General features: G+C 35.9%; 1 protein-coding gene across 1 annotated transcript in view; it reads right to left on the bottom strand.

The window, feature by feature from the left end:
- Positions 1-26962, bottom strand: part of THOC2 (THO complex subunit 2) — a 55205-nt gene that overhangs the window by 11332 nt on the left and 16911 nt on the right. The window contains exons 4-26 of the mRNA XM_054169763.1: positions 26511-26562; positions 24071-24141; positions 23700-23821; positions 22816-22949; positions 21350-21516; positions 20638-20730; positions 18172-18327; positions 15626-15798; positions 15279-15474; positions 12679-12720; positions 12051-12181; positions 11862-11963; positions 10590-10674; positions 9679-9772; positions 9179-9259; positions 8900-8996; positions 7029-7146; positions 5991-6170; positions 5270-5434; positions 4353-4628; positions 3768-3909; positions 1521-1678; positions 137-265 (exon numbers count right to left, since the gene is read on the bottom strand). Of these exons, the coding sequence (XP_054025738.1) occupies positions 137-265; positions 1521-1678; positions 3768-3909; positions 4353-4628; positions 5270-5434; positions 5991-6170; positions 7029-7146; positions 8900-8996; positions 9179-9259; positions 9679-9772; positions 10590-10674; positions 11862-11963; positions 12051-12181; positions 12679-12720; positions 15279-15474; positions 15626-15798; positions 18172-18327; positions 20638-20730; positions 21350-21516; positions 22816-22949; positions 23700-23821; positions 24071-24141; positions 26511-26562 (2964 nt within the window). The remainder of the gene's footprint in view (positions 1-136; positions 266-1520; positions 1679-3767; positions 3910-4352; positions 4629-5269; positions 5435-5990; positions 6171-7028; positions 7147-8899; positions 8997-9178; positions 9260-9678; positions 9773-10589; positions 10675-11861; positions 11964-12050; positions 12182-12678; positions 12721-15278; positions 15475-15625; positions 15799-18171; positions 18328-20637; positions 20731-21349; positions 21517-22815; positions 22950-23699; positions 23822-24070; positions 24142-26510; positions 26563-26962) is intronic.

Here is a 26962-nt window from a genome sequence, read left to right on the forward strand (position 1 = left end):
AAGATTACACCATTAGGAAAATTCAATCACACAGTATTTTTAAATGAAACCATTTTATTAAATCCATTTTTATTAGGATGAATTACTCAAGTGAATATATCCTCAAGAGCAAACTCATTTTAATGACTTCACGTACCTTTTCATATATGACTCTGTCACTGTGCCATCTAGTCACAGTTTCCAACATACAGCATAAAAACCTGCCGTATCTACTAGCTTCATTTTCAGTGCAACTTGCAACTGTATATATAATATCAGAGAAAACCTGTGAACAGCAGCAATAAAGTTACAATGACTTTAGTGAATTACAAAAGGGACATGAGTCAATAAAAATTTCAAATTTCTCATCTAAACTACAATTAAACTGGTTCCTAAATATAAAAGGGATGTCTCTTATAAAATATCTTGTTTGTCTTCAAGACTTTATTGCTCAGCTGCTGATCCTTCACACTTAAAAGTACAATCCAAGCTGCTGCTGACAAAGTTTCCCATAGTTAAAGTGTGTCTTCAGTGGTTTGTTTTCAAATTAATAATTTATTTGAACAGGGAGAAGCAAACACTCAGCCAAGCTGGTGTAGAAGGATTTTCTTCCTGGCCTACACAGGTTCATCAGGGCTCATGTAGTTGTCTACTTCTTTTACCTAAAGCATGGACTCAATATTTAAGAAAGCTCATTGGAACCCATGAAATCAAAGCAGATACTTACTCCAAATATCTCAACAGAAACCAGGCAAACTTAATTGAATGTTTGTAGGAAAACAATCTTCATTTTAATTTTTTCACAATACAACCCCATATACATCCTTTGAATCAGGCTTACAGCCAAATCTGCACAGATGATGCACTTAGTAATTTAACTTCCTATAGCAGGTAAGTGCCAGAATGTTTCTGATACCCTGTAACAGTACTGTTGGAGCTGAATACATCCTGCAAAATTATTTCATCTACGTTCTCCACTTCTTTCCTCCACAGGAGAAAAAGAATGGCTATATGAATAACAAGAGCAGCCTGAAACAAAGGACTCTTTCAACTTTCCTGTTCAACCAAAACAGTCAGGTTGCTCCTGCTATCGAATCTACTGCCCTGTACATCAGTGATACAAGTTCATCCACTATCTGCAGCACCATGATTTGCCACAGTCAGAAGTGTGCTGCTTATGAGTGGCAAGTAGAAGACATTTGATACTACAGCAGCAGGACACACACAGATAAAATGGGAGGGTTAGATGAGGTCGTAGAAATGCAGACCACTGGAAGGCTGCAGAACCTGAACGCAAGTCCTATCACTACTGACGACTTTGCTCTGAAATTCTAGTTAGGATAAATTGAATCCAAAATATCTTCTAAATAACCTCCTGAAGTTCCAGGAAAGCAAGTTTTTTAGAATTTGAGTACAAAAAGAAGCTTTTGATTGTCACAGATTCTAAACACAGGTAATGTTTTTGTTGACTTCCTTTGGGAGGCAGGGGAGGTATTAGTTTTGCATCCTCAAAATTAAGTAATTAAGTACACACTACTTACCCTGTCGTAACAGAGAAGCGTGGAGAAGTTGGGTGTTTTCTGCTGATGCACCAGTTCCACAAAGTGAGCACAATAAACTGCATCGATTGCCGAAAAAATGCATCGAGGAAATATACATAATTGCAAGAATTTTGTGATAGTCTCGTTTTTGGTAGACTCTTCAAAAACAAGTTGAGAGAAAAGGAAGAAAATAAATTAATGGATTAACATACTATTGCTCTCTTCCTAAAAACTTCAGTATCCATATTCTTGAGTTGGTACATTAGACTGGTTATGTCCCAAACGTATCTTTGGCACTGCTGAGAAAAGTCAAAATAAGCATAACTGTTCAAGGATAGGGGACAGAGCAGGAGGGTGGCAGTAGCAAATCTTTATTTCTTACTGGGAAAATTATTCTGCCACACAATGGGGGTAAAAATAGGCTCAGAACACTCTTTTTGGTAAATTTCTGCAGGTGCTCAAATCACACACATTAGCAGAAGGAAAACCATCTGCTGTTTCTCTGCAACTTATCTTCTCCTTTCTGACTATCAGCTCAGTTAGACATGGAAAAACATGCTGTCTGAATACAATCCCTTAAGAGCCATTTTTCTAATAAGCCAAAGTATTATAGGCATTTAAATACAGGAATGGTATTCACTATCCCAATACACCTTCTGTTAAAGAAGAATAAAGATCACACTGCATGCTCAACAGTTACCCATTCTGTTTGGCTGACCACTGGTTGGTCACTGCAGACCCAAACGAGTCCCAGGGCAGCTCTTGCCCAGTTAACAAGGAGTATAAAACCAAGCTAAAAGCAATATACTATGTAAAAGGAAGCTAGAAAGAAAATAAACTTATGGATCAAAGTACAGAACTGAAGACTGAAAATGGACACTTTCAGCAGAACTATCAAGATCCTCATGAGAGCAACTGGTGTTTTTGCACTTGGATTCTTGCACAGGCTGCAGGACACAAGACCCAGGATCTACTTGCTTCAATTCTGCTTTGCTTATGCAATAGATCTTGTCTAAAAAAGGACTCTTAGCTTTTACTTAACTAAGAATTTTTACTTCAAAAGTGTAAAGTAAAGGATGTAAACAGTCCTACAGTTGATCTGCTCTTCAATTTCTTCATACAGCACATTACAGATAACTTTTTTTGATAGGGAAACTGATGAAAAAGTTAAGTTTGTTTCTGGATGCAATACTGGGAAACATCTTGCAGCTGAAGCCTGAGCACTGAAGAGCCAACAATAACCATATACCCCACAAATGCCTGCATTATTAGGAGGCACATGTTTAGATACACTGTATCTACACAATTTTCTACATGTTTTTGGATGCTTCCTTAAGGAAAGAAATTTATCAGTCAGCCCTAGACCATGCTTCAGTCAGGCTGTAATTCTTCAACCAGTAATTTCATGTAGCTAATTAGCTGTTTGCATCAGTACATTAAATACTCATAGGGAATAACCTTTCTTGATTTAATTCTCAGTGCTGCTCCATTAAATCAGTTGGGTGTATCTTACATGAGTCGGACAATAAAACGCTTTCCCACTGGATTATGCTAGGCTCCTTGGAACAGATGAGCAACTACTTTCAGTTACAAACTGAAAGTTCTTCCAGAGAAGAAAACTGACCAGAGAAAAACATTTCAGATTAACCATATCAATAGAGTTCACAATCAATATGAAATGTTAATGAGACTTTATCAGAGAAAAAGGTTTGTTCTGCCTTCTGTATATCTGCCATACAAAACATTTGCATGCTGTTTCATTTCATGGTGCTATCAGGCTATAAAAGTACTTATCTTGTCACTGAAACAGGGCTAATGTTACCACCCAAGTACTGACATAGTGCTCCTGACCACAAGACTCAAATGAAGTTAACTCAAACCACTCATTATGAGAAATTATCCTAACTTACTTACTGCAACTTGAATGCTGCTCAGTGCAAGCCATTTTGCAATTACAACTTTTCACCAAATTAGCCAATCATTTATTTTCTAAACTAGTGTAGTATTTAAGATATTGACATATTTAAAAGATTTAAAAGATACAGACAATTGCAAGAAACAAACTTCTCCCTGAAAGTCAACTACTCAGCATTTACAGCAAAGACACATTATATTCCAATTAAAAGTTTACCTTATTAACAGATATAAAGAGATTGAATTTGAAGACAATATTGAGTATTAGTGCAAACTAAACTTTTAGTTCTGATGACACCAAAAGTACACAGTGTTTTCCCTACACACACTTACTTGCCAGAAGCCAGTTATCCTTCTCTAGTTTCAGTCTCTGTAGAACCCTCTGCACATGCTCTAGCTGCTTCTTTTCCTCTTCTAGGAGCTTGTCCTGAAGAGCTGTGCAACGTTCTTTTTCTTTTTTCTTTTTGTTTGGAGGCTATAAAATGCCAACACAACTCACTTAGAAAGTTTTCAAATATTTTTTAGCATTACCAGGAATTTATCTTCTCCGTAGTGTTACTATAATACTGTTTCACTAAATAGTCTTCTGCTCTAGTAATCAACTGATCTTATGAACACTGACTGACTAAAGTTAAATCAAAAGTAAACAGCTAAACCACAGATAGAAGTATTAATGATTGCTTTCTGATACACAGATTTACCAGTAGTTTCCCCTTAATGAAGTCATTGGTATTTTTAACATGGGGATGACTTCAAATGACGTTAATATGACAAATCAGAAAGATTGAATCAAGTAACAGTATCTCCCAGATCTAAATTACCTTAAACTTTAATTACCTTAAACTAAGACTCCACAAAAACAAGAAGTCTCTGAAGGTTAGAAAGTTCAAGTTGGACCATATAATTATATAAACATACCATTTCCTGATTGTCATCTATGGCTTTCATCTGGACTTTAAGTTTGTTGACTTCTCTGTCATAGCTACTATGTGGGACGGCAAGGTCATACATTGTCAAAGACCAGAATGTAGCATAAAACTGAGGACTGATGTCATCCCAAACTTTGGGAAGGTGCAGAGAAATCACAGCTTCATGAACAGGAGCCATCACCAGTTCACATGCTGTAATGTATTTATGAACTTTGTGTTGCTGTTTGTTTCCCTTCTCAGCTTTCTTTAGTTCATCATACTTTGACTGTGGATAAAAAAAAAAATAAATCTTTATACACAAGCTAACTTAACTCTTACAATATACTTTAGCTTTTCCTAAAAACTTCTCTATAACAAAAATGTACATGTGAAATTTTATTTACGTACATAAAGCACTGAAGAACATTGTACAGAACTTTTAATACCCATCCATATCAGATGGATTTATCTTTCTTCTATGATGCTCCTACCTGTTGTTGTAGTAACACACTATACTTCATCAAGTAAAAAGTCTCTTGATATTTAACATTTTAGATGATACTTCCTGAGATACAGCATCTTCCAGCAGCTGCAAAATTTTCTTCCACATCAAAAACCCATTTAAAATATCCATAGTAGGACTTTCAGGTGAATGGGGTGGGACACAATTAGTGATCATCCAAACCATCAGACCGTCTACGCTAATTAACTACAACTTCTGCAGTTGTGAAAGCTGACACATAGGCCATGTTTTTTATGAAGATAAATGACAACCTGTTGCAAACCACAGCTTCTCTTTCTACTCAAAAAGATTGCAGGTTTTACTTAGTAAGCAAACTTCAGAAGGAACGTAACACACATATTGATAACATGTAACATTGATAACATGCAGCACTAACAGCAGGCAAAAAGAAAAGTTCTACTTACTGAAATATGGTGTGCATACATTGGTCTTGAGAGGAAAAATGCAGCATCATGAGGTGTGTGGAATTCATTACAGAGAACATCAATAGAAGGCACTCGCTTAATGTAATCCTCTGTGCTCAGATTGGATGCTAAGAACCCACCAAATTGTACCAGGGTGTCATGGCACTACATGGGAAAGATACGAAAGTTAGGAAACAGTTATTATTTTGTTCAAAAGTGAAGTCAAGCAGAGGTCAAAAGCTTCTTTTAACAGAAAAAAATAAACATGTGTTAACATAACTAAATTTTCCATGCCACATACTTCTGTCATTCAATGCTGACTAATTCTATCTGCATTAAAAAAAAAAAAAAGAAACAAGAAACCAAGAGCACTACAAAAGCCAGAAGAAATGTAAGAGATTTCTGTTCTAGTGCAACAAATAAAGCTAGTTCCTGCTTCCCAAGACAGCAAAAGAAATTTGGCTGTTGCTTCACAATAGAAAGTAAGATTCTCTAACAAATTAAGATCAGAAAAAGCCAAGACAGAATTTAACTCTTTATGATAAAGGATGTTTGAATCTTTCACTTACAAGTCCTTTTGTTGATAATAATGAGATCATACCAACTGATCTTGAAAAGTATTACATGTTCTGACATGCTGAATTCTTATAGATTGTGCTGATACACTAGATGTTAGCAAAGAAACAGAGGGGTTCTTATAAATGCAAGTGTTTTTGCTTACCTGATCATACAGTTTTCCCACCAGCTTCAGATGTTTCTCCCCTCCCTCTTGAAAGATCACACCGTTTCTCTGTTGAGCCATAAGCAGGCACAGTGGAAGCGCAAGATCATGGTCCAATAATGCGTCTTTCAGTCTCTGAGAAGATTTTTTTGTATTTCTGATTTGGCCAAAGTATCCACCCTGCAGAGTGAAGAAAAATAGCGCATTGCAAATGGAAAACCTATGTCCTTCTGACTCCTGTCAAGCAATAAAATTCTCTCTCTGAATCTCATATTGCAATGTATGCATCTAAGAATCAGAAACTGACTAGTGTTCCATGCTTGTAAAATCAAAGGTTTTTGCACAGTAAACAAAGAGTGACGTTTTGGCTTAGGCATCCTGAGCAGCATTTCAGACTTAAGTCTGCTGTGATCTGACCAGTGTCTCATCTCTACTCAATACATGAATTTCACAGTTTAGTTCTGATTACAGCTATTCAACTCCTTTAAGTATTAACTCAGACTCAAGTAGGTCTTTGACACCAAGGCTGCAAAAATTTTAGCTGTTAAAATGGTTTAAGATGTTACTCCACTCAACAGTGAACTGCTACCCACCTGCAGCAGGGCTAAAACAGCAGGACAGCACAAGGTACAAGCTCACCGGCTGCTGTAATTGACAGATCTGTCATGTAACAGCAGATAATTAAGGCTGCTTTTGTTAATATGAGATGCTGTGAAGCACAACAATTACAGCTCTTGAGTACATTGTCTGCAAGGCTGCCCATCTGCAAGGAGGTGTTTAAGAAGAGACTGGATGGGGCACTTGGTGCCATAGTTTAGTTGATTAGGTAGTGTTGGGTGATAGGTTGGACCAGATGTCATCTAAGGTCTTTTCCAACCTGGTTAATTTTATTCTATTCTAATAGTAAAGGCTTGTACGCCCAAAAGAGCAGGAAGCACTCTGATGAAAGCAGCAACAACTTTCTCGATACACTGCCAGAGTCCATGAATAGGTTTTCATTAAACAACAGATATTATTAATTAAATTTAACAAACACACCTCAGCTTTCAGTTGTTCTCCACCAGTCATGGCTTCCAACTGTTCCATTGTCATTTCTTCTGTAATTTCTATCCCTGCCATTTTCTGCACTACCTCTTTTAAAATAAGCAAATCAAAGCTGCACAGAAAACAAAAGTGGAGTAAAAACAAAAATACATGTTTAAGAAATGGAAGCTACAACATTCAAAGCAACACTATGATGCATGTTTGAACAGCTAACATTTTTAGTATTTTTTTGAAGAAGAAACTAGTACACTGGAACACACAAGAATGTCTTTATTGCAAGTAAAAAGATAGTACTTAAAAAGAATGCAGGCATTCGACAACTCAATTTCAGAATCCTTTCAGAACAGTTTGTTTCTGAAAACAACAGTGTGTGGTGCCATCAACTTTTAAGTACCAACAAACGAATGGAAGTTTGTTGTTCCATTTACTGCGTAGATACAGTATGAATCTTGTTAAACAAGAAATTTCAGAATGGGGAACATTTTAAATAAAATTTAAAATATCTGGATCAGTACATGGCCTTTGAAATTTAGTGGCAAAATTAGTCTCGAGAAGTCATTTGGAACATGGAAAAAGTTTTTTCGTTGAAACACAGAATATACAAATCACTCATCCCATCCAGAGACTAGACTTTAGTTCCTGCTCTGAATTCCGTAAGGGCAGTGATTTTTCTTCAACATTAGTAAATTGTATCATGATCACTCAAACCAGTAGTATTTTCCAGTAACTGCTAAAATTTGTGTGACCTACTTAGAAAAAATTGTTGACCCATGGCCTTTAAAATGATTTTATATTTAAGTAATTCGTACTGTTTACTTTTGTTTGCTTTTCCAATCAGAAATATGTTTTCTATCTAGGAACTGTGCAACACCAGCATATACTCCAGTTCAAATTCTTCAACACTCCAGTGGTACAGAATGGATTTAGTGCTAAATCCATTTAATTTCTACAGTCGCAAATACTAAACTGACTATTTAAAAAAAAAAAAAATCTTGCAGTTTAAATACTTAGTTCTGGGGAAAAACAAGAGGCATTACTTACCCTTCCTCTGTTGCTCAATGTGACTGTACCATCATCAGAATACAAAACAAATTGGGGACAGGGGAGCACATGAGACTGAGTGTCTACATTGCAGGGGAGGGAAAAAACACCTGATTTCTCAATGTAAATACCCTAAAAGAACATTCTGTATTATGTCCACCAGTAAGTTGTCTTTCAGTAAGTATACGAGGTTCCATAATAAAAATGAACTCGATACTCACCTATGTGATACAACACATTAAAATTAATAAAATGCATGAAACAGTAATACTAGGTGATGATGATTGAAGGACAAAAGGGAAACGACAGTTCAAATTGCAAGCCGTGTTTAAAAAACCGAGTTATGATTAACACCAACCTATCAAGAAGCAATTCAACTCCCACTATAGAAGTCAGACAAAGTATTTAAAATAACATGAAAATGTTAAGAGCCATCCCTGCAGAGAAGACACTGAGAAAGAAAAAACTAAAAAACTGTAACAGTCACACCCTTTTACACCACAGATATTTGATTGTTCAATACTGTAATTTTCATGACAATATTAAGGACCAGCAGGGGGTTTTCCCTGTCCAATTAGTTGTTAAGAAAACTATTAAAATAAATTAGATGAAAAAACAGTACTTCAGGAATAATATCACAGCTATACCATGAGAGAAAAAAAAATAGTGTACTCAAGAGGATAAATAATGTACTAAAGAGGATATTATTATTTCTGCTATTCAAGTTTCTTAACCTTCCTCGTATTACAACCAGAGTCTTACCAAACACCCAAATAATACATGAGAAAAATTGAGTTTATAAAGATCACTTGTACAGGACTTGCCTTTTCCCAGCTTTCAGTTGGTTGGCTACATATTGAAGCAGACCAGCAAGTTCAATCGGGTATTTTCGGAAAACTGCACCACAAAAGCTAGCCAGACCTAGAGCAAGGAGAAACAGCTATGACTGCACCTCATGAGATCCTAATCATCTAATAGGCACTAACAAAATATATGTGGGATGCTACTATCTGATAGATGCAGGTGGAATATTGATCATTATGATCAATAATATGGTGAAGTATTTTAAACATTAATATAATGAATAAAATGAGAGTACTAACTCTGAAGCCAGCTTGAGATTGTAGTGTCATCATGCTTCATTCTCTCCTTCTCAGGATTTGCCAGAGCTTCAATGATACAGTCTTTGGTGGAGTTAAAGAGAGTATTTTTCCTCAATTTGTAAAAACAACATTTGTAATGTATGAAGCTATTATGCAAGTATAGCAAGCATGAAATAGAGGATCCACTAATACAGTTATGGTATTAAAACAGTAACATTGAAGAAATGGTGACTTAAAAAGCAGCATTTACCTCACTATTCATAAGATCATTACATTTCCAAGAACATAGTGAAAGTAGCCAAATCTTTAGAAATGTAGCTTTCCTAGTGTGACTGACTAAGAACGCAAAGGTATTTCCAAGCCCCACTAAAACTTCCAGCAAAAAGCAGCAAGAATAGAAATTAATAGAAGATAGTATTTACTCCCAAACAATAGATTTAATCTGGCTACAACTGCAACTTTATCAGTAACCAGCCACCTTGATTTACACAAAAGGATACATGCCAAGACATCGTAGTTCAGTGAAGTGAGGTATTTCAGTGAATCAACAACCGGAGTTATTAAGTTATCATATTTTTGTATTTGTGATAAAATCTGAAAATTACAAAAGATATTCAGCTGAAAAGAAGCAACATTTCTTACATTTCATATCACAAATCAACATTTAACAATGCTTATCTTCAAAACCTACACAAAACATCCTTTTCAATTAATTTCTCAGAAGCTCTTAAAACACTGTCAAAGTAATAGGTAATCTCATTAATTTATCTCGTACCTTAGAGATATCAGGGAAATTTCTAACATGTGAAAACAATTCTGTGTAATAATTTTTCAATTATTAGAAAATAAAATCATGAAAACATTTCACTTTTCTGTTGTTGTTGCTGCTTTTTTTTAAACCAAGATTCACATTTATGAGTAACATGAAGGCCCACTGACAGACTTTTACACCTCTCAAGTGTTTTGTAGCACCAAGTAATGTTAAAAATCCTGTGCAACTAGACTGGTCTATTTCAGACTTCAAAGCTTGTTTAGTTTCAAACAGTTTTTTTCTAAATGACCCTGATGTATCTTTATCATACATATATACAACAGCCCAGAGAGACCCAACTTGACTTTGCATGCTGCGTAACCTGAGAAGCACATCCCAGTACCTCTGAGACCCACCTCACCTACTTCAAATTAAATGTGACTCCTATAAATGTTTTGTTTTCTGTGCAGTTGTGGTTATTGAAGAGCTATTGTCTGTCTTAATCTCAGACCTGTGCATCACTAGAAAATTACCATATTTGAAAATTTACATTAAAATTTAGAAGTAGTTAAAACTGCCCTTTAAGACAGCAGGTCCATTTCCACATTTTACTGTCTATTGTTAGGATGAACTAGTATCCAAATACATGTTACTACATACATAATCAAACAAAATTGTAGGATTGCTGTGGCTGAGCTTCCCAATTTGTCTTCCAGAGGGTTTCACATTTTCCTTAGTTAAGCGCCTGTAAAACAGAACATATTTTATTGTAATAGACAGGCTGAAACAATACTCGAACTACAGCTTAGTTCCACTGAAGAAACACCTTTGTTAGTCAGAGATGAAATTGTCACTAGCACATGCATTTTTAAGAAATCTAAGCACAGAAACACTGCTCTTCTGGCAAACCACAATTTATAATCCTGTAACATGCAGAGTAGAAACCAACAAGATGCGTTTGTATTACTATGTATTCTATTTTCAACTTTGAGCATTCTGCATCTGGAAATTGTCAATGGGACCTATTCCACATACAGAAATAGTGTGCAATGTTACCCCTCCTGCAAATTTAATTCATGCACAGATCAGCAATTTTGCATTCCCTATTGAAGACAGGGAATGAAAAATTTGAAGCTGACACACTGGAGTAAATGGCACAGATAATCCCAACAACTGGCAGCACTGTGGCTCATCGGCACAACTACAATTCACTATACAAGAGAAGGGATGTAAAGTTTTATGGTCTATGATAGCTCTGCAGCAAGTCAGAAGAGAGTCAAAATCACTGTTGCTAGCTTTCACAGCTACAAGTTCAAGGTTTTACTCAGTAACAATTATTCTGTCTTGCCTATGTAGAAAAGTTCTAATTATCCACATCATGAAACCACAGCATTTGTTTTTGGCAACAACAAATGGAGAATCCAAAACCCTGATGATGTCAGAGAAGTTAAATCTGAGCTAAATGTGAAACAGTTATTTGCCCACCTGAAGAAAAGAATGAATAATTCCATTCAATTCCCCTTACTGCCCTAATTTTGAACCTATGGAAACAAAAACTCTGACAAGATGTTTGAGACTCTTCAGTCTAAGGAGTTTCCATCTGTAGAGAAAACATGTTGCACTCTGACATTTCCACAAGCAAACCATTTTATCAAGAACAGCACAGCCATAGAAAAGGTTTTAAACAATTTAATGGGACATTCTGCACAGATTACATACCCTTGATGACAAATTTGTTGTGTCCTTACTTGACAGGTTTTAATCACCGTACATTAAATACATCAGGAACGAGTATTATCAATGAAATTACTCAGTCATTAGAAGGCAATGTATTTGCAAAGGTAATTTTCTCCATCACTTGGTGACATGCAATACATTGTATCACAATTGATAATTACTTCATGATATGAATTACTTATGATATGAACTTACTTCATGATATATTTGGCTCGGTCTATAGTCTGAGCTTTAACTTTCACTAGAAGTGGGTGACTATTGTACGTTTCGTTCTTCCACTGCCCATAAAGACGGTACCTTGAAAGATAACATGGGAAAATTATTTTTAGCACTGACAAGTCAAGATATCACTTCCAAAGAATGGGAACAAATTATTCTACTCACCGGTACTGGTATGGAAATGTTTTGAACATTCCCCATAATTCTTCAGACATGCATGCATTGCAGTCCATTAAAGACAGAGATGGAAGTAAGACTTGATCAGTAATACTCAATAAACAGCTAAACAGTAGCTCCTGAAATAAAGACAGAAAACGCAAGGTAACTACCAAGTACATTAGAAGCAATGCTATGCATGCTGTGCAGACCCACACAAATTGCACATCTTAGTCGACTGATAAAATACAAAATTTGCCACAGGACTGAGATTTCCTTAAAAAAAACAAAAACAAGCCCACAAATCTAGAGGACTTAAAACTATGTCCCATCATAAATCTTTTGTTATTTATGGACCACATACAATACCAATGTTTTATTTGATGTGTATCTTACATATGATACTTGAGCAAAGCTGCTCAAGTTTTCAACGAGTTTAGGTTTGTGAAATGTAGGCTAGAAAGAAGAAAAAAAAAAATAGGACAGAAACACAACACCCCCCACTGTGAATGGTTCAAACTTGCCTAGCAAGACAAGTCTGAAATGTAACTCCACAAGGAAGAGACGTACAGTTGTTAAAACATTTAGTCACAATTACAGCCTCACATAAAATCACCTTCCTCCAAAATAAACTCACCATTTTGTCTTTATCTTCTTGTTTGCTTCCATCAGACTGAAACTACAACAAAGACAATCAAGTTAATAGTAGCATAATTACCATAACAGATCCAGAACAAGGCTGCCTCAGCAAAAGCATAAACCTGAAGAGCCACATGCCTAGTAAATGTTTAATTTTCCAGATCTGTCAGCACAGAAATAGCTGTGAACAGCAATTCAAATGCACTGATGAAATGCATTGCTTCCATATACAGGGACATTGTACACTTTTGTCTAAATTGAGGTAGTAACTAAAGTATCAAGACAGCTTACTATTATATGAAATACTGAATTTTCTTACTAGAGAAAGGGAAAACAAATTGCCCTCAGCAGTCACATTGTATCTAAAAAAACCCCAGGACTTTTAACCCAATTATCAACAGCTATAGATTATTTTCCCCACATCTTTCTCTTAAAGCAATACTCTTTTGAGCTTTTAATCTTCATTTCTTCTTTCTCTCCTCTCTTCTTGCTGCACTCGCCATGGAAAGCATATTAAGTTGTCACACCAGTAAGTGTGTAATTATTTTAAAGCTACACTTGAGCATGAAAGCTGCAGTGCAATGTTAGTAAACTTTTTAACTACTGTATGTGTTAACTTACAGTCAAATCACCTCAGTTATTTCTTCTGTGTTAAATGTAGTTTCATAACTAGAACATGCTGATGGCAATAGTACATTAAATATAACTTTCCCTAAGTTACCTTAACCATTCTGTCATTGACGAATTTCTTCACAGTTCCAACCTAGAGCAAATAGCTAAAATGGTGCTCATTCTTGTCAGAAACATAGTAAACTATTATATTCATATATATACAGTAAAACTGCACAAGAGATTCTTATAACCAATCATTAATCACCATTCTACTATTCTACTGTACATATCCACAAAGAAACAAGGGCGTCCTCGCAAACCTGAAGTAACTGAAATTCATTACAAATTTGTTCTAATAGTGTACTGACAGCAGTGAAATTAATTACTCCCTTGGAATGATGATTTCCAAACTATCTGCATTGTCAGTGCAATATAACATATCACTCAAAGAACAATCGTCTCGTAGGCCAGCAGGAGAACAACATGATGTAAAGCAAGAATATCAACCATTGGAAAACCATCCTGGATGAGATGATGTGAAATTGTATCTTCTACAAAGACATGGAAGAAAGGGATGATGAATATGCTTGAAGTTATGATTTTATTACAAAGACTCTTTGGAGTTCTCTTAACTCCATCTTGGAACCTGGTAAGATCAAACACTCTTGCCACAATGTGTTAAGTTAGACAAAAAAAAAAAAACAACAAACAACTTTGATCCCAAGAACTATCTCTGTTTTTAGCTCTGCATCATCAAGTACAGCAGGAAATGGAAGTTTCTCCTCAGGTCGCACACCAGTTTTGAACATTCCAGTATTTGTTAGTTGCAGTTGAAATAAATAGTTTTAAGAAAAAATGTTATAAAACTGAAAATAGCCCCTTCAGTGCCATCTAAATCAACCAACCTCTCCAATTTTCAGAGTTAAACTTTTCAATTTAAAATAAAAAGCTAGGTAACAAAAAGGGATTTCTAAGGTGAGGGGCATGAATGGGGTGTTGTTTGCATTTCATAATCGTTAAAATTGTCTTAAACACTTTTTCATGACTACAAACTCAAAAGTTTCTCTGAGCTGCCATAATTAAAAAACAAACAAACCACCAACGTTAAATCAAAACATTTAAACCCTTTTATTGTTGACTTGAACACACAAGAAGAGCTACTAGTCAAGTAGCAAACTGTCAGAATAGCAGTCTCAGTTCCAAGGGAGCTAAGAAGATAAATTTAACTTGTGGCTTTTTAAAACAGGTCGTACTACAAATCTTTCAACATATGCAGTAAAGACATGGTCAAAAGCCAACAACAAATCTCAAGAAACTATTTTATTTCTAAAGTTTGTGACTTAAGACTCAATAAGGCATTTTAAGTCTCCACATCAAACCCCTCCTCAGTGGCATGCAAAGATGTCTCACTGGCAAGTGAACTTGTCAGCATTTTAACAAGCAAAAATGGGGACGCCTCAGTAATCAAAAAGATGTGGCATCCCCCTACTTCCCAAGTAACCTAACTGGTGGAACAGAAAGTACTGTTTTAAGTACTGGATGTGTATTGGGTTATTGTTCTCCACTCTGATAACGTAAAATAGTGTCACTCAAACAATATAAAAGCTTCCACGCAATTAACATCATGTTTGGTTGCTGGTTTGGTTTTTTGTTTTTTTGGTTGGTTTCTTTGGTTTGGGTTTTTGGTTGATTTTGTTTGTTTTTCAAAAAAGCCACACAGAGATAATTCTTTAAAAGATGAAGATCATAGTGACAGATTAGTTATCACTAAATATTCCTGGTTATAAACCAGACGTGCCTTAAACTGTTTGTTAAAATGTGTTATGCTCGTTGATCATAAAAACTATCAACAATTAATATAAGATTTTCTAAACCTGTCCTAATCAAAGAAATTTGTTATGTTTCAGTATTTGAATACATACACAGTTAGTAAGACTTGAGCATTTTTTAACACCAGAGGAACTTTTCAAGTTCTGACATACCCACCTCTTTCATAAATGCTTTTCCGAGGCGCACCACTTTTGCAAATAAAATGGGATCATGTGAGAGATGAGGACCAAGGTAACAAAGCATGTTGAACACTTCCTTTCTCAAGTCCTCAAAGCTGTCTGCTTGTTTTGGTGCTCTCTTGTTTGGCAAAGAAGAAACTGGTGACCCTTTAGCTCCTTTAGGTACACCAACCCTGGAAAAGTAGATGTGCAAAATTTCAGATAGATTAGAAGTGAAAATTTTAATAACGTATCAACACAAACGAGGGTTGTTAGTGAATTCAGGCTTAGAAATGAAGGGCAGTTTTCTCCAGTGTAGGAACAGAATTCTACTTTTCTCTTTACCTGCGGTACAGAGGTTCAACTGTCACATGTACAAGCTGGCAAAGGGCAATTGCAATCGATTTGTGTGAAGTAGCATAAAATGGAGGCATCTGATCCATAATACTTTGTGCATGCTGCCAATCACCAATTTTTAATAAAGCTTCCAATAAACCAAGCTTCTGATTGTCAGGAGGCTGCAAGATAACAAACAATTAATGGGAAAAGTATATTCATAAGGACTTCTTAATATTTCTCCTTAAGTTGCATGCAGCTGTAATCCAGAGCTAGGGGAAAAAAAATCCAGTATTCCAACTATGTAATAAAATGCATGAAATAAAATTCAGCTAGGCATTTAGATAAGCAGCACACTTGAACAGCAGTAACAAACAAGTCCACATAGAATCCAATATCTGGGTCAAAGAAAAAAGTTATAGTTCCAATACAGAAGTTTATTAAGTTGTCTGACACAGGTCTGACCATGTACTTTTCAACCTTATTTTTTTACATGACATTTTAAGAACAATGCAAGCATTTAAGAATCTTTTGCATTGTGTTTTGTTCTGGATTTTAAAGTAGGAATTTCTCTTGCAAATTCAGATTATTAATAAAACCCAAAACAACCACCATCTCAAACCTAAATCTTTTACTTGTCTTTTAGTTTGTCTGTATCTAAGTTTTGCACTAATGTCTAGTGTAGAAAATCCTAGTTTTAAGGGCAAATATACAGGAAGTTTTCCAAATGTTCCATCTTACAAAATAGGGGCAGGAGGAAATACAAGTTTATGATTAAGATTGTGCCTTGAAGCACCTGGTATTGATATATTTTTCCATTTTGCTGGTCCCCATGGTAAAAGTCTATTTGTAAGTGATTAACAGTAAGGAATAGTGACTGCAAACTAGTTCTATGCAATTAGAAGCCTAAAATGATGCTTATACAGGAGGAAGATTACACATTTAAGGCAAAACACTTAAGCTTTTAAGGCAAAAAAAAAATAGTTTTACTTTAAATCACCCAAACAAACAACAGACTGACAAGAAAAATTAATTACAAAGCTGACAGGTTGGACTTGATGATCCTCGAGGTCTCTTCCAACCTTAGTTAGTTAGTTATACTGTGATACTTCTGTGGTTCCACAGTTTGCATGGATTTTTAATTTCTTTTCCTTTTAAAGATTTTTTACAAAACTAGCAACTGTTTTCTGATACTTTTGAAAATAGAAAGCAGTCAAGCACACAACAACATGCAGAGGAAAGCTCTGGAACAAAACAAAGTGCACATATCTATTCTATACTCATGTTGAGCTTATATAGTAATGAAATCTTAGCCCTTCCTTTGGGTTATGACAAATGCGTCTTAAAAGACACAAGCAGATGATGATTTTTTCCATACTAAATAATTTATATTAGAGGCATGAGACAGTACTAAGTTTTAACCAAATAAGCACTTTGTTGATTAAAAAAAAAAAAAAAAAGAAGAAAGAAGTCAGTAATGGTTAAACACTGTTTTCCTTATCCTGGCATTTACCCCACTGTACTGTATCAAAAACACTAAGTTAAAGTTGCATGCTGAATACAAAGTACTCAAATTTAGACACAGCTTTCACATGTATTGCACTAATTGCTATGAATTGCACAGCTAATCACATACAAGAATGCAAACAAGGAAACAAGCTCTACAAGAATCAGCATGTATTGCATAGCAGCGTGCAAAGAGCCACAGAAATCGTTTTTAAGTACGGCTCTCCATTTTCCCATCACACAGGCTCAGATCTTGTTATTTGCCAGTGTAATCCTTCAGAAAAACATTGCAGTTTCTGCTAGAGCTTAAAATTCTCTAGCTCTTAATTCCAAAGCTTAGCCATAAAAACTGTCTTAATTCTTCTGACATTACGTACGATATATACACTCCCCATGTTCCATCAAGAGTCCAGTTTTCCACCAGGGCACGGTGACAAGCACACTTCAGAGTATACCAGGCAGTCTCCACTGACTGCAGAGCCAAAGCAACTTGGTATAATCAAAGGGGATATTGAAATAACGCGTGGGAGAGAGGTCAGGAACTTAAAGCAGCAGAGGTGGCTGTAATTGAGAGCCAGAGAGCAATGACTGTATCAGCTGCCTGAGGGAAAATAATGAAATTACTTCTCAACTAGACAAGAAAAATGGAAGGAGTATGAAAGATGCACAGAATCAAGGTAAAGTGGAACAAACAGGAGTAAGTAGGCAAAACAGATTGATACAATGAACCCAGAATTACAGAAAAATAAGAACAGAAGCTTTTATGACTGAAGTATATGAATGCCGGGACATACTTAGTGGAGTATGGAAACAAGAAAGCAATTAGACACTGAACCAAGAACAGCAAACTTAGATTCACAACAACCTCCAAACCATGCATTTTCACACATTTAACGTAACAGAGGCACAATCACAGGACAGACACAAGCCTTCTGAGCAGTACATACCTATCTGTCTCAAAAAAAAAGAAAAATATTTTCATGGCAATTATTATGCTTAGTTTCAGATAACTTCAAATAATGTTACTGGAATGGAAACTATTCACACACCTTTTCAGTTTTCTCCTCCTCTTTCTCTTTTTCCTTTTCCTTTTCCTCAGTCTTTTCAGAGGATAAGACGACCATCGTAAGTTTTCTGACAATTTGCTTGGCTTCCATTAACTCTCGCTTATGCTCCTCAAGGATGGTATTATCCCCTGGAAGAAGCTAAAAAAACAACACACACACCACAAGAGAACAGACATTACATCTGAGAATTGAAGTCGCATACTGCTACTATTTACCACTTGAGCTCGAAGCAGAAATTTGTCCTTCCCTGCTACTAATCAGGTAATCTTACTGCCTAGAAATTCTCCTTGCCACAACCATTCTGACAAGTAAACTATTAGCAGACTAGTCTGAAACCAAGGAGTCACGAAAAATAACACTGTCCTACTTCCTTCCTCCCAACCATTACTTGTATAAGGTACCTTTCCACTCTCCAATTTACCATTTGGCTGTAGCTACATGGTGACAATTATGCACATACATACATTCAGTGCCTTAAAACAATGTGACTATCAAAAGGGTGCATTTTCACTAAATCTCAAAGAAAAAATAATGAATCACCAAGGAAAGTCAGGTAATCTACTTGGGCACACACTTTCATTGCACGTGATTTTAAAGGAACAGAATACTATTTAAAGGTTACCAAATTTAAACACATGAGTATCAGTTCTGTAAAAAAATATCTCACAGTAACAGATACCTAGTATGATTAAAATCTCAGTGTCTTGTACTTGAGGAATATCCAGGGTGAAGAAGATAATCTTATGCTCTAAACTTAAAAGGTCAACTTGCAAGACACAGAAAAAGCTCTTTTTCTGGCAAAGTCAGACTTCATTTTGATTCCTAAAATCATGCTCAAAATAACTGCAAATAAGAAAACAAAACCTACTGTAGTCATGACCTCAAATACAGTAATCCTCTATAGTTTTTAGCAAGGGAAGATTCTTACCATTTTTTCCTCAGCAGAAGGAAAGACTTAGCATAACCTTCTTCAGAGAAAAGATAGTAGAATTCCTCAATTTCAGAGAAATTTGGGGAAGAAAGAATGCCACTTAGAAAGGCAAAAGTTTAGAGCTACTCTTTTTGCATTAGAACACACAGGTAACCTACTAAGATTCACCAAGCAGTACCTAGTGTGGAAAGAATTTCAAGGGGTGAATTGTATCTCCATGATGCTGTACACACATGTGTGTATACACACAAATCAAAAACAGTTCTTACAGGCTTGGAAGGGGGAGGGAGGAAGCACATTCTTGATATGAATGATAATCCTGACAACTGCTATTGTATAGGAGCCACATGATATAGATCACTTAAGACCTACACACCAATTATTTTCTTGAAATTCTCACAGCAAGTTAAATCAAGCCTGAACTGAAAAGACAGGGGAAAAAAAAAAATCACATCCCAAATGTGCAAAGACAGACAAAGAGACTGAGAGAGATTTTGGAAAAGTAGATTAAAAACGAGGCAGAGAATGAACATGATGAAGGTGAACAGTATAAACAAATGCAGGAACCACTCTAGCTGTGACACTGTCAGAACACATGCCCATATCTGTACAGGGCTGAGATTGCACAGGTCTCTGTACAGATCACAGCCTAAGCATCTGTTTCATAAATTTAAAAACATTCCTTAAACTAGCATTATTATCCTGCGCTCCTCCCTCCACACTGATTATCTGAGATATGAACTCCTACTCGTGTTCCACCTGACATATTTGTAGCCAAAACACTCCTATGAAGCTAGTTACTATCAAGTCAGATTGTGACTAATGCTGTTAATTGCTACACAAATTGACGGCAGGACTACGTTCCAACATTTCCATAGCTGTAACTAAAGCTCACTTCCTTGGTCTCAGTGGAACAGTAGAGAGTCTTAAAATAACTAGGGATATTCTAAAATTAAAAACTGGAGTATAATGAAACATTACTTTGGTAACTGTAACATTGTTTACCATCACTCAGATTGGTGTGTTGGTTTGTTGATAAGACTCTCAGGCCGGAGAAGCTAAGTCTCTCTGATTAAATCTGAACCTGTAACTCCATTTTCCTCTCTGACCTAACAAATGGTCAGAATTCCTGAAGATGGAATAAGAGGTCTATTCAAGAATATGTGAGAGGGTGTGTTTTTTAATCCTACTATTAAACTAAACAAAGAATGTTAAGAGTTGACTTGTCCTACCACTTTTTCTCATAAGTTGATCTTCTAAAGCAAAACAGTCAAAGGGTCTAGTTCTTAGGAGGTAAATGCCTGAGTTACTTTCCTTATCTCCTATTCAGGCAGGAGGTAAACAATCTGGAGGATACTACCAGGTTAAGTCAAAGTGCATCAGCATTCATATTTCAGTGTGTGTTTATACAAAGATGTGGCATTATAAAGTGATAGGAATTTTAAGAACTATTGAACATATAAAGATATTGCAATTCCCTTAGTTTTGACATTTGACATGACAGAAGTGTCACTTACATGAACATAAAGATCTTCCAAATCTATGAGATTATGTTGCAAAAGGACAGCAGCAACTCTGTATAAGGAGGGCGGTGTCTCACCACTTGGATCCTGAAAAGGACAAGATTGCAAATATAAGAGAGAAAGACTTGAAAGAGAAATTGCTCAAAACTCAGTTGAATCATCAATCCTTGTTCTCCTTGTTATCATGTAATTAACCATTACTCCAAAGTCACTAGACTTAATTGCAATACACAATCTGAATTTTCAGAAAAAAAGCATTTAATTATGTTCACATCTTCTGGTGTTTCTATGCAATCCCTAAACACACATCTAGAAAACACAGAACATCTTATCAAATGTCAACCATGACTCCCTCACAAACACGCTCGTCACTCCTGTAGAGAAATGGGTTTTTTACAAGGTACAATCTCTTCATTAATGGTAGCCCTTAAATAACTACACAGGTTCAAATCCAGAGGATCAAAGATTGTTTTCAGATGTCTGTCTTGGAGAATGCTAGGCACTCCCCTCTAAAATACATTAGAGATTTCCACTCACATTATGAAATTATTGCCTTTAACACTGGAATTCTACAACTTTGAAATTAAATTCTATGCAAAAAAAAAAAGAAAAAGAATTTGCAGCAAAAAATCTCATCACCAACTACAGATCAACATCAAGTATAACCAATCATCAAAACAAATTATTAAGAATGGAAATACATTACCTGATAGAATTTGAATTTGAACCCAAGGATATGGCATAGCGTTTGAGGTTCACACATGTACATGTAAGACTCTATCAGTGGTACAAAGAAGTCATCATACTCAGGCCTGCACTCATAGACTTCTAAGATAATGTCCAGAACTCTGTTAGGATCAAGGTTAAAACAACCTAATGGAGAAGAATAGAGTAGAAAAGCTTAGCATTGCTAATTTCCATCTTAATTCTGTTACACACCCAAAAATTTTTCTGGCTTGAGCTAGACCCTGATCCATCCATTTGTACTGTGCTGTCAATGCAGTCCTACTGCGTTAGGGAGAACGGTTTATTTTGAGGGGAGCAAGAGTTAGGATATAAATCAGCTTAAGCCAATGTTGTAACCATACTACAAACTCTTCCCCAAAATGCCAGGAGATACTTGAGACAGAAATACTACTTATGTCAAAAGAAACCACATCTAGACTATTTTTTTCATTGTGCCATAAGAAGTTTTATTCAGGCACATCTGCTATGCAGACACATAACTGCATCAAGTCTTTCCTTCCCAACAGCCATCTCCCCTACACCAGGAGCTACTGCAAGTCGGTACTTTAAAGGAAGTGACAATTTATATGAAGTCTATTTGCAATTCCTAAAATTCCAGAAGACAGAAAAATATTTTATTATAAAATTCCTCAAATTGAGTGTGCATTAGTTACTGTAATTATCAAAGTTATTCTCTTCTCTAGCTGTTTTTCAAACTAAGTAGTATTACTACAGGTATTCAAGAGTTTTCATCAAAATTCTGTGACAGATGGAAAATTTGTCTTTTAGAAAACACTAGTTTAGCCTTTTGACTATTACTGCACTGCCACTACAAAATACAGGCACTGGTGCAAGTATTAGTATGTTGTATAAAACTCTTTATTCAAAAAAGAAGCATAAGACATGGGGAATTACAGATATATCCTGGTTTTAACATATTCTGAACTTTTGAGACACTCTTGCCAAGACTAAATTTAGAAATATGGACAAATCACAATCAGAACTAATAAAGGAATAATATTTATTACTTCTCATTTCTCTTTATAAGGAAACACTTGTTCACCTTCTTCAAGACTAAAAAAATAGAAGTACCTTAAAACAGCAAAAAGCATTACTTGGTTACATTCCCAATTTGCCTGCTAAAAGACGACAAGCGTATCCTCAAAAAACTACTGCTGGATGAATCAAAATCACAGCACATAGATTTGAGGTTGTAACATAAATTAGGCATCTAAATTAAAGTGAACTACACAACATCTCCAAAATGATTTTTGACACAGAAATGAGAACTTGAAAATGTTATAATTCCACCCAAGGCGATCTGCCAATATGAGAGTTCTGTCAGACTACAAGCCTGCACAGTATATTTGATCCACAGATGATCCCAAACAGTTGCTGTAACACCATGCAGGTTAATCTGTGCTTGCATTCCTTCAAATTCCTTACCTATTAAAGACTTGATATTTTCAAGGATTAAATCACTAGTGATATTTCCAGATAAGTCTTGCCCCAGTTCTGCAATGAGCTTTGCATAACCTTCATTCTCCTCTCTTAACAAGTTAAACTTCTGTTGCTTATAACTGGAAATAAACAAAATTAAGCTGTTGTGTAACACATGCTCACAGTGAATCTTATTTATGCTTTTACAAGTATTAAATTTGTTATACAAATGGTAATTTTGAACACATTCAGAACTTGTAAAGTACTTGAGCTATCGCAAAATATTATAGACAGCAGTACTGAATACAAAGGTAGTGAGGATTCTCAAAACAAATCCAGCTCTTCTTTTATTTCAAATGCAGACCATTGAAAAGGAAGATTATGCTCATACTTAACAGTAAAACTTGTTCTTACACACTGTGCTGGAGCACTGCTCCATAACAGTCCATGCTAAGGGACCAATTCTAGATTCAAGTTAGTCTTTGAGACTGAAACATTGGATGCAGAGACAAAAATGAGACACATTCACCAAAACTAACGCAACCACATTTATGAAAACGTTTATGCTTAACTGATGCCACAAAAATAATTTTCTTACTCTGCAAACTCACATTCATTACAATTAAAATTAAGTATATAATCTGCACTGCAGCAAAAGCTACAGCAGTAGGTAGCATTAAACAACATTTTACTTCTCTCAAGATTTAAAAACTAAGAGGACTAACAAGGTTCTTTTGTCAATAACAAGTCAAAGTGTAAAAAAACATACTTCATTAACCAAATTGAGCATTGAAATAAACATATAGCATTGTTAGAACACATTGTTACCAGACCAATTACCATTATCCCTTCCACCACCTCCCCCAAACAGCCCTTGCCCCAAAACTTACAATAGTTTTGTCTTTATTTTAACAGATTTCTGATTGAACTGCTGAGACTGCTTGATAAGTCCCAATGACTCTAGTGTCTCTGGATCTAAACGCTCCTTTAGGACAGTGTCAGATACAAGATACTAAAAAAAAACACAACACCACCAAAAACATGTATCAGATTTGTATATTACAGAGACCTAGAAACCACGTGATGATTGTTTTAGGCTACATATCATGCATTCTCACAACCCAAAAAAAAAATTCAAATGCCATGATACAAAATACATTCTCCTTCAGACACAAAAGTGGAAAAAAGAGACACTATTTAACTAAAACTGGAATTTTACAGCGGTTAATTTTATATACAACAGCACCTTGAAGAAACTTACCAAACAGGCTAACACCAGTTGGGTAAAATGATCCCTCTTACTTTTTTCTTCTAAACAACTTGTTTCAATATCTGGTATAAAGGAAGATGGAATAAAAAGAAAAAGGAAATCACTACTCCTGGAGGAGTTTAATTTTTATAATATTCTAACAGATGGTACAGGTAACACAGGGCAAAGCAGCTTGTTTACAACATGATGGCTTCTTGCCGTGCTTTACAGTTATTCATCTACCTTGAGGTCAACATAGTATATGGATAACAAGTCTCACAGAATCAGAAATCTCCTGAAAAGGTAAAACAAACCAGAGGAATGACATCGTAGGTTTTTTTTGTTCTTCTCTCTGCTGCATTGGTCTAGCATTAAGAAACAATAATATGCCCAAAAGGAGACCAACACAAATTGATGAAAAACACTGCATGATCAAACATAACATATTAGTCTCTTTCCCAGTGTCTATAGAGTAACTACCATTTACTGTACTCTTTCACTAGCTATGATTCTGCATTTCCGTTCCTTTCTTTTGCATTCTCAACTATGCAATTCATAAATTCACTCCCATGGGAAGACAGGCCATAATACAATGGCTGAGGAAGCACACCTATCTAAAGTAGTCTTAAAAAGCACATCATTACAGGAAGCTGCAAAAGGAGCGGAAACTCAGTAGAAGAATGCAAGGCAGACGTTACAAAAAAAAAAAAAAAGAACAACAACAAAACCAAGAAACCCACACACCAGAAATCCCACATATCCATAGAAAAAGCAAGCCCATAGAGAAAAGAACAACAAACATCTGAGAAAGAAACACCCAAACAAGATGAAAACAAACGATGTGGGTGCAGCAGTGGAGGAAACAGACTTTGCAAACTAGTCTGTGTCCTATCAGCCAAAGAACCTTTAAGCCAAAGAACCTGCAGAAAAGAAATTATTTTGGGAATGTGATGAGTGGATAAATGGCTAAGTAGATAAATCCAAATTCTCATCTACTGAAACATCAACTGTAAGATGATATTAGGGGGAAAAAAAAGAAAATCCTGATATTAGAATAGAATAAACCAGGTTGGAAGAGACCTTCGAGATCATCATGTCCAACCTATCATCCAACACCACCTAATCAACTAACCATGCAACCAAGCACCCTATCAAGTCTCCTCCTAAACACCTCCAATGATGGTGACCCCACCACCTCCTCGGGCAGCCCATTCCAATGGGCAATCACTCTTTCTGTGTAGAATTTCTTCCTAACCTCCAGCCTAAACCTCCCATGGCGCAGCCTGAGACTGTGTCCTCTTGTTCTGGTGCTGGTTGCCTGGGAGAAGAGACCAACCCCCTCCTGGCTACAACCTCCCTTCAGGTAGTTGTAGAGAGCAATAAGGTCTCCCCTGAGCCTCCTCTTCTCCAGGCTAAGCAACCCCAGCTCCCTCATCCAGATCATCAGTAAATATTAGCAGATATTGTTTATAGGGAAAATGCATTAGAAGAAGCTCATTAAAAACAAGCAAGAAATTGTCATGTGTCCTTTATCCCAGAGTTTGAAATCTAGCTGCTTAGCCATACCCTTTTCTGCTACTAGTGGAGGTAGAGCATTTTTCTACATAGAAATTTGAAGGGAAGAAGAAAACAGCTATTCTGGTAGTTCAAGAAGCAACTAAGTTTTCTAAGCCATCTTGAATACAAAAAGGGAAATCAGTGTAATACAGCATTATAAAAAGTAACTATTACAAAAATATGACAAGTGCACAGAATGAAATACTATTAATAAAAGTCAACGCTCATCATTTAGACATTACAGAACTGAGGCTGCATATGAAAACTTAAATAGGTGCCTCTCTGCATAGGGACACAAGACACTGCTCTCCTTCAGTATACAGAACCAACCACAATCTGTGAAGAGTGGAATGTCAAAAGAATTTGCTGAAATTTGTTTAAAAAACAGACACACAGAGAACATGATAGAAACTGCAAACAATTAAAACTATGATCTGAAAGAAAGTGTACTTGATTACTATCCTAAGAACCTGAGAGAAAGAGCTTTGGACCAACATTACGACATAAAAATCCAGAAGTTATTACTACAACATGAAGCATGCATCCTTAAAGCTTGCTCAGTTACCAGATAGTAACTTGGCAAACATTTCTGGACAATTTGTACAAGCTCCAGTTCACTCAGAGGGACTAACATGCATCATCCTTACAACCTAGCACCTTTAACCCTTTGCAGACTGACTCCTACTGCCTGTAGTAGTTAAACTTGTGGAAACTCTTAACAGAACAAAGCAGAATGGAGAAGCATTGAGAACTGAGATGTAGATATACTGAGGAAGAATCACCACATGTTTTTTGAAAAGAGAAGTCATGCTTTACAGATTTAATGATATTTCCTGAAAAACTCAACAAGCAAAGGCACCAGGACTGGATTTCTCCAAACCCGTGCTGAGTTTACCTAATATGCAGAATACATCAGCTAGGATGGAAGGCATGTCTTCCCGAAATTCCTAAGAAGGAAAAGGATCACATTCAGTGAATGCAAACTCCAATATGCTGACTTAGAAAACTCTTATTCCATTATATCAAACATTTCACTGTAAATTAAGGTCAGAACAATTATGCAGATAATTACTAATTAATCGTTATTTCTGAATTAAGATGCTCATTTATTAACTAATATCTAATATAAGTGCAGTACTAATACTGTTACGTAATGAAATAATGTAACACTTTAGTGTAATTTAAAACAGCATCTAGTGGCCAGGGACAGTACATTCTGGTTAGTACTTCCATTTCTCTAACACAACAGAATTCCCTGTCTGAAGAGCAGCATCAGCCTGTACAGTAAACTAGACTTTCTCAGGCACCAAACAAACTACAACTTTCCATAGTAATTAAAGATCAAAC

This window comes from Dryobates pubescens, chromosome 18 (assembly GCF_014839835.1).
Source record: "Dryobates pubescens isolate bDryPub1 chromosome 18, bDryPub1.pri, whole genome shotgun sequence".
Classification (NCBI taxonomy): domain Eukaryota; kingdom Metazoa; phylum Chordata; class Aves; order Piciformes; family Picidae; genus Dryobates; species Dryobates pubescens.